The sequence below is a fragment of the Heptranchias perlo genome, chromosome 17 (genome assembly GCF_035084215.1).
Source record: "Heptranchias perlo isolate sHepPer1 chromosome 17, sHepPer1.hap1, whole genome shotgun sequence".
Taxonomy (NCBI): Eukaryota; Metazoa; Chordata; class Chondrichthyes; order Hexanchiformes; family Hexanchidae; genus Heptranchias; species Heptranchias perlo.
The window spans coordinates 2,141,922-2,154,999 of NC_090341.1; the positions used below are offsets into that span (position 1 = coordinate 2,141,922).

Below are 13,078 nucleotides of genomic sequence, written 5' to 3' on the forward strand. Positions count from 1 at the left end.
CCGCCATTCAATTAGTTCATGGATGATCTGTATCTTAACCCTTGGGTAGTGATTCTCCTTCGAGAGACGGGGATAATCACGACAGCCAATTCCTGTGCTCCCATTCAGTCTGGGAATGTCACGGGACCTGGACAGGAAGAAATGTAAAAGCAGCTTGTGGCTCGAGCATAATGTCGAGCATGTACTCACCCACATCACTGCGCTGGCTGTTCTTCTCATTGGGCAGGCGTGCATAGGCAGTGTAGTGTCCCCCAATCATCCCACCATAGTGATTGATAACTGCATACAAATCATAGACAGGGGGCTGTCGGTCATCCTTCTGACCAATGCAGAACTTGCTCAGGTCCAGATTTCTTTTAAGGGAAAAGAAATAAATGAAACCAAGTGATTAAGACAAATATTTAACAAAAAATTCTCATGTCCAAGTAATCCTGGCACACTGATTTTCCTGTAAATGTTGGGACTGGAGATTTCCCATCAAACATTGCCAGGGCAGGTTCAGCATGAGTTAGATACAGAGTAAGAACATAAGAAACAGGAGCAGGAGTAGGAGTAGGCCATCCGGCCCCTCGAGCCTGCTCCGCCATTCAACAAAATCATGGCTGATCTTCCACCCCAACGCCATTTTCCTGCACCATCCCCATATATCCCTTGATGCCTTTAATATCTAGAAATCTATCGATCTCTGTTTTGAATGTGCTCAATGACTGAGCCTCCACGACCCTCTGGAGTAAAGAATTCCAAAGATTCACCACCCCCTGATGAAGAAATTTCTCCTCATCTTAGTCCTAAATGGACTACTCTTTATTCTGAGACTGTGACCTCTGATTCTAGACTCCCCAGCCAGGGGAAACATCCTCCTTGCATCTACCCTGTCGAGCCCTGTAAGAATTTTGTATGTTTCAATGAGATCCCCTCTCATTCTTCTAAACTTGAGTGAATACAGGTCGACTCGACCCAATCTCTCCTCATATGACAGTCCTGCCATCCCAGGAATCAGTCTGGTGAACCTTCACTGGCAAGTATATCCTTTCTTAGGTAAGGAGACCAAAACTGCACACAATACTCCAGGTACGGTCTCACCAAGGCCCTGTATAACTGCAGTAAGACATCCTTGCTCCTATACTCAAATCCTCTTGCAATGAAGGCCAACATACCATTTGCCTTCCTAACTGCTTGCTGCACCTGCATGTTTGCTTTCAGTGACTGGTGTATAAGGACACCCAGGTCCCTTTGTACATCAACATTTCCCAATCTATCACCATTTAAATAATACTCTGCCTTTCTGTTTTTCCTTCCGAAGTGGATAACTTCACATTTATCCACATTATACTGCATCAGCCATGTATTTGCCCACTCACTCAACTTGTCTAAATCGCCTTGAAGCCTCTTTGCATCCTCCTCACAACTCACGATTCCACCTAGTTTTGTGTCGTCAGCAAACTTGAAAATATTAAATTTGGTTCCCTCATCCAAATCATTGATACATATTGTGACTAGCTGGGGCCCAAGCACTGATCCCTGCGGTACCCCACTAGTCACTGCCTGCCGCCCCAAAAAAGACCCATTTATTCCTACTCTCTGTTTGCTGTCTGTTAACCAATTTAACTAATTTCTGTAGTACTATTTTTTTTTAAACTAATACTAATTTCTTTCAGCTCCCTCTACACTGTCTCATCTAACACTCCCAGGGCAGGTTCAGCACCAGTTAGATAGAGAGTAAAGTTCCCTCTACACTATCCCATCAAACACTCCTGGAAGAGGTACAGAGTAAAGCTCTTATTGCACCATCCCAACTACATTAATATGACATTTTGGCCACCAGCCATCCGATAGCGTCTAAACATCTAGTGCAAATTTAGTGTTGAATTAGGGGCCAGTTTTGAGCTCTGGACGCACAATCTACTGGCCAAATTTACATTATGGACCTACAACCCACCCCCACCATGTTACCCAATTGAGATGATATCCTATAGGGGCTTTGCAGCCATCAGCGGCCTTCATTACAACATTCTTTCAAAGAGCTGTCACAGGCACGATGGGCCGAATGGCCTCCTTTTCTGCTGTATGCTTCTAGAAGGAAATGAATTCAAAACCCAGGTACAAGAGGTGAAAGGCCAGTGTTTAACAAAGGAATAGTGAATGTTCAGTTTCCGCTGCGTACCTGATGGGAAACTCCACCATGTCATTGATCTTGTCTCTCCAGATGAAGTTACGGAAGGAGAAGCGTTTCAGCTGAATGATGAGTACGTTGGGGAGCCACCACAGCAACAACTGCTTGGACGCCTCTCTGTGCTGCTTACAATTAGAACAGTACCTGCAATGGGTCAGAAGCAGCCGTCAGTGCTGCGCCGCACACCGCCCGCATGCACATAATAAACCATCGCTCAAAACTACATGCAATACATCAGTGCCGAGGAAACCTCAATGGGCTGCCCTGGTCTTTAGTGCATCTCAGACCAACTCGGCTCAATTGGAAGGAAGTGATTCCAGATGTTTTTAATTCATTCTCTGGATGTGGGCACCGCCGGCAAGGCTGGCATTTATTGTCCATCCCTAGTCGTACCCTTGAGAAGGTGGTGGTGAGCCGCCACCTTGAACCGCTGCAGTCCGTGTGGTGAAGATGCTCCCAGTGCTGTTAGGGAGGGAGTTCCGGAATTATGAACCAGCAACGACGATGAAGGAATGGCCGATATATGTCCAAGTGGGGATGGTGAGTGACTCGGAGGTGGTGGTGTTCCCATGCACCTGCTGCCCTTGTCCTTCTAGGTCACAGGTTTGGGAGGTGTTGTCGAAGAAGCCTTGGCGAGTTGCTGCAGTGCATCCAGTGGATGGTACACACTGCAGCCACAGTGCGTCGGTGGTGGAGGGAGTGGATGTTTAAACTTGTGGATAGGGTGTTGATCAGGTGGACTGCTTTGTCCTGGTTGGTGCCGAGCTTTTTGAGCATTGTTGCAGCTACACCCATCCAGGTAAGTGCAGAGTATTCCTTCACTGGGATATATATATAAAAAAAAAAATCGAACCAGGATACTTGCTCGCTATCCAGAGACTCCAGTTGAAAACTGAGAGTGGATTTTACACGAGGACAGGGTCAGGCTCGACTATGGCACTCTCCATGGTGGAAGAAAAAAAAAGACTTGCATTTATAAAGCACATTTCACGACCTCAGGACATCCCAAAGTGCTTTACAGCCAATAAAGTACTTTTTGAAATGTAGTCACTGTTGCAATGTAGGCAAAGTGGCAGCCGATTTGCGCACAGCAAGATCCCACAAACCGCAATGAGATAATGACCAAATCATCTTTATTTTTTAAAGTGAAGTTGGCCGAGGGATAAATATTGATCCAGGACACCGGGGAGGACTCCCCTCCTCTTCAAATAGTGGCCATGGGGTCTTTTACATCCACCTGAGAGGGCAGACGGGGTCTCGGTTTAACGTCCAAAAGACGGCACATCTGACAGTGCAGCACTCCCTCAGTATTGGCACAGGGAGTGTCTGCTTGGGTTATGGGCTTAAATTTCTGGAGTAGGACTTGAACACACAACCTGCTGATTCAGAGGCGAGAATGTTACCCACTGAGCCACGGCCGACACTCGCTGTCTAGGCTCATACACGAAGAATAGCCTCTTGGACGAGCTGCGGGAGAACAGTCGACACCTGTGGATCCCCAGCAGAAAAGGGAGGGATAAAACTGGGGTGAGGAGAGACGAGGCGGGATCTTACCAAGCTTCCTCAGGCGCCAGCACCTCAGGTTTGGTGAAGAGATTCAGGCACTGCTCCAGGGTGAAGTAGCCAGCTCTGGCTGCCTCATTGGCTGAACTGGGATCTTCGGCGTACTCCAGCTCCTTGGATTCCACCAGCACGTACTCCTTCTGCCGCTCATTGTTTTTCCACACCATTGCTAACGAGACACTGTCGGGGAGCTCCAATGGAGCATCACCTGTGCAGGGGAGAAGCTAGAATGATTCCAAGACATCGACCGATTCATATTAAATACCAGACAACAACAGCAACTTGCATTTATATAGCGCCTTTAATGTAGCAAAACGTCCCAAGACGCTTCACAGAAGCGATTATCAAACAAAATTTGACACCGGGCCACGTAAGGAGATATTAGGACAGGTGACCAAGCTTGGTCAAAGAGGTAGGTTTTAAGAAGCATCTTAAAAGGAGAGAGAGGTGGAGAGGTTTAGGGAGGGAATTCCAGAGCTTAGGGCCTGGGCAGCTGAAATCACAGCCACCAATGGTGGAGGCAATTAAAATCGGGAATGCAGAAAAGACAAGATTTGGAGGAGCGCAGTGATCTCAGAGGGTTGTAGGGCTAGAGGAGGTTAAAGTGATAGGGAGAGGTGAAGCCATGAAGGGATTTGAAGACAAGGATGAGAATTTTACAATCGAGGTGTTCCCAGACCGTGAGCCAATGTAGGTGAGTAGGTGAGCAAGTGAAAGATTACTGTACATAGCCCTGCATTCACAGGCACCCAGGTGGAAACTGCATCGATAACTTCGAGTGGCTCTACATTAAACATTTTGCAATTCTAAATCCACTGTTCAACCTAAAGTTGTGATGTGAAGATGCCGGTGATGGACTGGGGTGGACAAATGCAAGGAATCTTACAACACCAGGTTATAGTCCAACAGGTGACGAAGGAGAAAGCCTCCGAAAGCTTGTGATTTTCAAATAAAACTGTTGGACTATAACCTGGTGTTGGAAGATTCCTTACATTTGTCAACCTAAAGTTGGTTGAGGGATAAATATTGGCCATGACAATGGGGAGAACTCCCCTTCTCTTCTTCGAAATAGTGCCATGAGATCTTTAATGTCCACCTTAGGAGACAGATGGGACCTCGGTTTAACGTCTCATCCGAAAGACAGTACAGAACTCCCTCAGTACTGTACTGGAGTGTCGGCCTGGATTTTGTGCTCAAGTCTCTGGACTGGGACTTGAACATACAAGCTTCTGACTCAGAGGCAAGAGTGTTACCCACTGAGCCAGGGCCGACACCTTAGACTCTGTTCATTGAGGCTGAATGGACACTAACTCTTTTTCCTGTTCAGCTTCCAACTCTTGATTCAGGATCCCCGTCAAAAACATTTATTAAGTACATTCTTACTTCCAGACACAACCCTTGAACACTCTTAGGTTCAGCTTTACTTGAAGTGATGTGCTGCAAAGTCCCCATTGGGCCCCACGAGTGACTTTCCACTGCCAGTCCAATATTCAGCCAGGCCAGCAGTAACGTGCTGCAATTGGCCTCAGGATGGGAGGGGGAGAGTGTCAGTGCTCCCATTCCTAATTACCATCTGGCGATGCCTGCTGGCAAGTATGTGTGGGTAAGACTGGGCTTGATACCAGCTGGCCTGCCGACATTCACTGTCCAGCCACACATGAAGAAAATGGCAATTACATAGGAATCGCTAGACGATGAAAGACCAAGGTCCATCTAGTTCACCTTCTGCCACCATGGTGGAACTATGGAACCATAGAAAACATACAGCACAGAAGGGAGTCATTCGGCCCATCGTGTCCGCGCCGGCTCGAGGAACAACCAGGTGCCCATTCTAATCCCACCTTCCAGCACCCGGTCCGTAGCCCTGCAGCTTACAGCACTTTAGGTGCAGGTCCAGGTACTTTAAAAAAAGAGTTGAGGGTCCCTGCCTCTACCACCAATTCAGGCAGTGAATTCCATACACCCACCACCCTCTGGGTAAAAAAGTTTTCCCTCATGTCCCCTCTAATCTTTCCGCCAATCAGCTTAAATCTATATCCTCTAGCTGTTGAACTCTCCGCTGGGAGAAACAGGTACTTCCTGTCTACTCTATCTGGGCCCCTCATAATTTTGTGCACCTCAATCAAGTCTCCCCTCAGCCTCCTCTGCTCCAAGGAAAACAACCCCAGCCTATCCAATTTCTCCTCGTAGCTGCAATTTTCAAGCCCTGGCAACATTCTTGTAAATCTTCTCTGCACTCTCTCCAGAGCAATAACGTCCTTCCCTTAATGTGGTGACCAGAACTGCGCACAATACTCCAGCTGTGGCCTTACCAGCGTTTTATACAGTTCCATCATTACATCCCTGCTTTTGTATTCTATACCTCGGCTAATAACGGAGAGCATTCCGTATGCCTTCTTCACAACCTTATCTACTCATACTGCCACCTTCAGGGACCTGTGCACATGCACTCCAAGGTCTCTCACTTCCTCGACCCCTCTCAATATATTCCCGTTTACTGCGTATTCCCTTTTACTGTTTGCCCTCCCTAAGTGCATTACCTCACACTCCTCCGGGTTAAATTCCATTTGCCGCTTTTCCGCCCACTCCACCAACCCATTGATATTTTCTTGGAGTCTACAGCTATCCTCTTCACTATCAACTTGAAGTCCCCGACTATTATTGCCCTCTTATTTTTGCACTCAGAAATTTTCCTACATATTTGTCCTTCTATCTCCCTTTCGCTATTCGGGGGTCTATAGTACACTCCTAGTGTGACTGCCCCTTTTTTATTTCTTAGCTCAACCCATATGGCCTCGATTGATGATCCATTTAGCATATCATCCCTTCTCACAACTGTAATTGATTCTTTAACCAATAATGCTACCCCCCCCTCCTTTTTTATCACCCACTCTATCCTGCCTGAAAACACTATATCCAGGGATATTGAGTGTCAATTATCCCCCTCTTTAAGCCAGGTTTCCGTTATAGTAATGATATCATGCTGCCATGTGTCTATCTGTGCCCTTAGCTCATCTGCTTTGTTTGTAATACTCCTTGCATTGAAGTATATCCCCTTTAACCCCGTCAAATTCCTGTGCTGAACACTATTTAACCTTTGCTTCTTTTGCCTTTCTGAGTCGCTAATTACATCACTAACTGCTTTTCTACTTCCCTACTTCCCGTTTCCTGGTCTGAATTTGTCCCATCTGTACCTGCCCTTTGGTTCCCATCCCCCTGCCATACTAGTTTAAACCCTCCCCAACAGAACGAGCAAATGCCCCCGCGAGAATATTGGTCCCGGTTCTGCTTGGGTGCAACCCGTCCAGCTTGTACAGGTCCCGCCTTTCCCAGAATCAGTCCCAATGCCTCAGGAATTTAAACCCCTCCCTCCGACACCATCTCTCAAGCCACGCATTCATCAGGTCTATTCTCCTATTTCTGCTCTCGCTAGCACGTGGCACTGGGAGTATTCCTGAGATTACTACCTTAGAGGTCCTGCTTTTTAATTTATTTCCTAACTCCCTATATTCTGCTTGCAGGACCTCATCCCTTTTTTTTTAAACCAATGTCGCTGGTACCGATATGGACCACGACCTCTGGCTGTTCACCCTCCCCCTTCAGAATGTCATGCAGCCGCTCCGTGACATCCCTGACCCTAGCAGCAGGGAGGCAAGATACCATCCTGGAGTCAAGTCTGCGGCCGCAGAAACGCCTATCATTCCCCTTACGATGGAATCCCCTATCACTTTTGCTCTCCCATTCTTTTTCCTCCCCTCCTGTGCAGCTGAGTCACTCATGGTGCCACGGTCTTGGCTCTTGCTGCATTCCCCTGATAAGCCATCTCCCCCAACAATATCCAAAGTGTTTAAGAGGGAGATGGCCCCAGGGGACTCCTGCTTTACCTGCCTAGTCCTTTTACTCTGCCTGGCGGTCACCCATTTCCTTTCTGCCTGTGTAACCTTCACCTGAGGTGTGACCACCTCACTGAACGTGCTATCCACGATAATCTCAGCATCGCAGATGCTTCACAGTGAATCCACCCGCAGTTGGTAGTTGCAGGATACAGCGGTAATGGAGCTGTTGACCAATCCTAGCAATCAATCTCCATCAGTGAGTTTACAACAGACCCAGACATGAGGTGAGGAAAACCCCCAGTGGGGGAGAGCTTTGGAAACCATAGGTCCAAAGTCACCTGTTCCTCCCGAGCCTGTTACACTCAACACACGTCATATCTCAAATTACTCACATACTGGATCCCAAAATATTACTTACTAAAAGAAATCTATCTAATTTGCACCAGAGAAGATACAATAGGGCAGCTGGTATCCATGACGATACTGAAGGTAGAAAACCAGGGAGAGGGGTTAACTATAGCGTGTACGCTGGAAACTAAAATAAATCAGCACAAAGGACAAATTCCACTATTAAATAACCACGCACAATAGGTCAGCCACATTTATTTAGCAACCCAGCTATTGGTTTGATAAAGGTGCTCGAGCAGTCCCAAATGATGGTGATAAACTGGACAGTGCACGCATGGCCTGGCAATTGATCTAAATCATGCACAGAGTAGATGCTTGGGAATGTGTTACAAGGTTGCAGCAGGATTCACGGAATTGGATGAAGTCCATGACTTATCAAAAAAAAAGGTGACCGACCCAGAGGTTGTTTAATTGTTCAGGCTCCCAGTCGGCCAATGCCTCAGGTTTTAAGCTCTAACCACTGTGTTTAAACCCATCTATTGCATTATCTATCCTGATTTATGTAACCTCCTACACCTTACAATGCCCTCGCCCACTCCCCCTACCCGGAACTCACTCGTCCTCTGACTCCGGCCTCTTGTGCGCGAGAGAGGGGGGGGGGGGGGCGAAATCGAGCGCGAGAGGGAGGGGGGGGGATCGAGCGCGAGAGGGAGGGGGGGGGATCGAGCGCGAGAGGGAGGGGGGGGGATCGAGCGCGAGAGGGAGGGGGGGGGATCGAGCGCGAGAGGGAGGGGGGGGGATCGAGCGCGAGAGGGAGGGGGGGGGATCGAGCGCGAGAGGGAGGGGGGGGGATCGAGCGCGAGAGGGAGGGGGGGGGATCGAGCGCGAGAGGGAGGGGGGGGGATCGAGCGCGAGAGGGAGGGGGGGGGATCGAGCGCGAGAGGGAGGGGGGGGGATCGAGCGCGAGAGGGAGGGGGGGGGATCGAGCGCGAGAGGGAGGGGGGGGGATCGAGCGCGAGAGGGAGGGGGGGGAAATCGAGCGCGAGAGGGAGGGGGGGGAAATCGAGCGCGAGAGGGAGGGGGGGGAATCGAGCGCGAGAGGGAGGGGGGGGGATCGAGAGGGAGAGGGAGGGGGGGGGATCGAGAGAGGGAGGGAGGGGATCGAGCGCGAGAGGGAGGGGGGGGGATCGAGCGCGAGAGGGAGGGGGGGGGATCGAGCGCGAGAGGGAGGGGGGGGAAATCGAGCGCGAGAGGGAGGGGGGGGAAATCGAGCGCGAGAGGGAGGGGGGGGAATCGAGCGCGAGAGGGAGGGGGGGGGATCGAGAGGGAGGGAGGGGGGGATCGAGAGAGGGAGGGGGGGGGATCGAGAGGGAGAGGGAGGGGGGGGGATCGAGAGAGGGAGGGAGGGGGGGGATCGAGAGGGAGGGGGGGGATCGAGAGAGGGAGGGAGGGGGGGGATCGAGCGCGAGAGGGAGGGGGGGGGATCGAGCGCGAGAGGGAGGGGGGGGGAATCGAGCGTGAGAGGGAGGGGGGGGGATCGAGAGGGAGGGGGGGGATCGAGAGAGGGAGGGAGGGGGGGGAATCGAGCGCGAGAGGGAGGGGGGGGGAAATCGAGCGCGAGAGGGAGGGGGGGGGATCGAGCGCGAGAGGGAGGGGGGGGGGATCGAGAGGGAGGGGGGGGATCGAGAGAGGGAGGGGGATCGAGAGAGGGAGGGGGATCGAGAGGGAGGGGGATCGAGAGGGAGGGGGATCGAGAGGGAGGGGGATCGAGAGGGAGGGGGGGGAATCGAGAGAGGGAGGGGGGGGATCGAGAGGGAGGGGGGGATCGAGAGGGAGGGGGGGATCGAGAGAGGGAGGGAGGGGGGGGATCGAGAGAGGGAGGGGGGGGATCGAGAGGGAGGGGGGGATCGAGAGGGAGGGGGGGATCGAGAGAGGGAGGGAGGGGGGGGATCGAGAGAGGGAGGGGGGGGATCGAGAGAGGGAGGGAGGGGGGGGATCGAGAGAGGGAGGGAGGGGGGGGATCGAGAGAGGGAGGGAGGGGGGGGATCGAGAGAGGGAGGGAGGGGGGGGATCGAGAGAGGGAGGGAGGGGGGGGATCGAGAGAGGGAGGGAGGGGGGGGATCGAGAGAGGGAGGGAGGGGGGGGATCGAGAGAGGGAGGGAGGGGGGGGATCGAGAGAGGGAGGGAGGGGGGGGATCGAGAGAGGGAGGGAGGGGGGGGATCGAGAGAGGGAGGGAGGGGGGGGATCGAGAGAGGGAGGGAGAGGGGGGATCGAGAGAGGGAGGGAGGGGGGGGATCGAGAGAGGGAGGGAGGGGGGGGGATCGAGAGAGGGAGGGAGGGGGGGGGATCGAGAGAGGGAGGGAGGGGGGGGATCGAGAGAGGGAGGGAGGGGGGGGGATCGAGAGAGGGAGGGAGGGGGGGGGATCGAGAGAGGGAGGGAGGGGGGGGGATCGAGAGAGGGAGGGAGGGGGGGGGATCGAGAGAGGGAGGGAGGGGGGGGGATCGAGAGAGGGAGGGAGGGGGGGGGATCGAGAGAGGGAGGGAGGGGGGGGATCGAGAGAGGGAGGGAGGGGGGGGATCGAGAGAGGGAGGGAGGGGGGGGGATCGAGAGAGGGAGGGAGGGGGGGATCGAGAGAGGGAGGGAGGGAGGGGGGGATCGAGAGAGGGAGGGAGGGAGGGGGGGATCGAGAGAGGGAGGGAGGGAGGGGGGGATCGAGAGAGGGAGGGAGGGAGGGGGGGATCGAGAGAGGGAGGGAGGGGGGGGATCGAGAGAGGGAGGGGGGGGATCGAGAGAGGGAGGGAGGGGGGGATCGAGAGAGGGAGGGAGGGGGGGGATCGAGAGAGGGAGGGAGGGAGGGGGGGATCGAGAGAGGGAGGGAGGGAGGGGGGATCGAGAGAGGGAGGGAGGGGGGGATCGAGAGAGGGAGGGGGGGGGATCGAGAGAGGGAGGGAGGGGGGGGATCGAGAGAGGGAGGGAGGGGGGGAATCGAGAGAGGGAGGGAGGGAGGGGGGGATCGAGAGAGGGAGGGAGGGGGGGGGGGGATCGAGAGAGGGAGGGAGGGGGGGATCGAGAGAGGGAGGGAGGGGGGGATCGAGAGAGGGAGGGAGGGGGGGATCGAGAGAGGGAGGGAGGGGGGGATCGAGAGAGGGAGGGAGGGGGGGATCGAGAGAGGGAGGGAGGGGGGGATCGAGAGAGGGAGGGAGGGGGGGATCGAGAGAGGGAGGGAGGGGGGGATCGAGAGAGGGAGGGAGGGGGGGATCGAGAGAGGGAGGGAGGGGGGGATCGAGAGAGGGAGGGAGGGGGGGATCGAGAGAGGGAGGGAGGGGGGGATCGAGAGAGGGAGGGAGGGGGGGATCGAGAGAGGGAGGGAGGGGGGGGATCGAGAGGGAGGGAGGGGGGGGATCGAGAGGGAGGGAGGGGGGGATCGAGAGAGGGAGGGAGGGGGGGATCGAGAGAGGGAGGGAGGGGGGGGATCGAGAGAGGGAGGGAGGGGGGGGATCGAGAGAGGGAGGGAGGGGGGGGATCGAGAGAGGGAGGGAGGGGGGGATCGAGAGAGGGAGGGGGGGATCGAGCGCGCGAGAGGGAGATCGCGATCGGGCACTTGTGCGACCGAGATCACGTTTGAGTGCGCGAGCGCGGGCACATGCGGCAGAGCACGGGCAAGCAAGCGACAGTGTGTAAGAGACAGCGTGTAAAAGACAGAATGCAGAAGCCAGCATGTGGAGGTTTGGCGATTCTCTTCTCTCCCTTCGTCTCCAAATACATCAAGTTTTATAAAACAGAGGCAGTTTTCTCCTGAAGAAATGTGCTTTTTAATTGAACTGGAGCACACACTGTCAGAAACAGAACACTTCAGTTAACAGACTGTCACCACCCTTTCTGGAAGTATATACAGCAGCAGGCTTGCTTTGTGGAGCAGTTGGACTGCAAATCCATTTTGAAACTGTTCACCTGCCTCGGGCAGAGTGTGTGCTACAGCAGGTGCTGCTGATGGTTTGGAAAGCCGACGTTATTTCTTGCACGTTATTTTGCCGAGACTTGCTCAGTGACTGATTTTACAAAAATGGGCTCCATCAGCACTCGGCAACAGTAAACCCTCCCTTTGGTCAGTTTTTAAAATCTGCCAGATAACAATGAATCGTGGAAATGTACAGCCTGCCCACCACAACAGTCCATGTGTTATGGGGAAAGATAAAGGCTGCTTTAATTTTTATAGCAGATAACAGGCTGAGAGCAGCGTAGGAGCCGATAGATAACCCAACTGTGTTTAGAAAGGGCTGCGTCGTATCAGCAAGGCGTAGGGTCTGTGCAGCAGCAATCTATCGGCAAGGATTTCGAAGCGACCGTATTAAACCAGAGATGGGCAGTGACCGACGTCCCTAAATAGCTGCAGCTGCCCTACATTTAAAAACGGGCACTCGATTTTCTTTCGCTACCTGGTTTTATGCAGCAGCTGGCAAAGAGCTTAAAAATACTCCACATTTATTAATAAAACAAACCATGCCTAGCATTCTCACTGTCATGTTTGCCTCACCTTTGTCTTCCATTTTCTGTTCTTTGTTTGATAGGTCATTGACCTTGATGTAAAACTGTGGGGTGTGGAAGCGCACAGACTCAGCTGGCTGTTGGTAACCAGGGATAGCGGCTGTGGGGGAAAAAGAACACTGTAAATGACTAAGTGTGTCAAAAGTATTAACCGCAGTAGCGTTTAATAACTAAAAGGCTTTAAAAAGGGGAAGCTCCTGCCTGATCAGCCTCAAACACGTCACAGATAAAGTCGACAGTAGAACTACTTAGGACGCAGTTTTAAACTTTCAGAAAGCTTTTGAAAAGTTCCACAGGAAAGACTTCTAGTCAAACAAAAAGCTGCAGCAATCGAGGGTTATTACAGCGTAATTGCGAGAGGTGCGATGCCAGACTGTGGGGGTAGGGGGGATGGTTAAGTGAGGTCCCCCAAAGGTGAGTGCTTGCGCCCTTAGTTTTCTAATCTATTTTGATGATCTGGATGCAGAAACCAAACTGTAACTTGGCTAAATGTGCCAAACTAAAAAGAGAATGAGAGCGGTAGACAGAACAGTAAAAGCAGCAAAATATTTGCAAAAACGATTATGCAATTGCACAGGTGATGAATGAAGTGTTTGATAATTCTAGAGTAT

General features: G+C 52.6%; 1 protein-coding gene across 6 annotated transcripts in view; it reads right to left on the reverse strand.

Moving 5' to 3' along the window:
• Positions 1-13,078, reverse strand: part of usp19 (ubiquitin specific peptidase 19) — a 130,256-nt gene that overhangs the window by 22,456 nt on the left and 94,722 nt on the right. For all 6 annotated transcript variants that reach the window (XM_067998341.1, XM_067998340.1, XM_067998339.1 and 3 more), the window contains 4 exons: positions 12,457-12,567; positions 3,728-3,944; positions 2,165-2,317; positions 190-353 (listed from right to left, as the gene is read on the reverse strand). In XM_067998341.1, the coding sequence (XP_067854442.1) occupies positions 190-353; positions 2,165-2,317; positions 3,728-3,944; positions 12,457-12,567 (645 nt within the window). The remainder of the gene's footprint in view (positions 1-189; positions 354-2,164; positions 2,318-3,727; positions 3,945-12,456; positions 12,568-13,078) is intronic.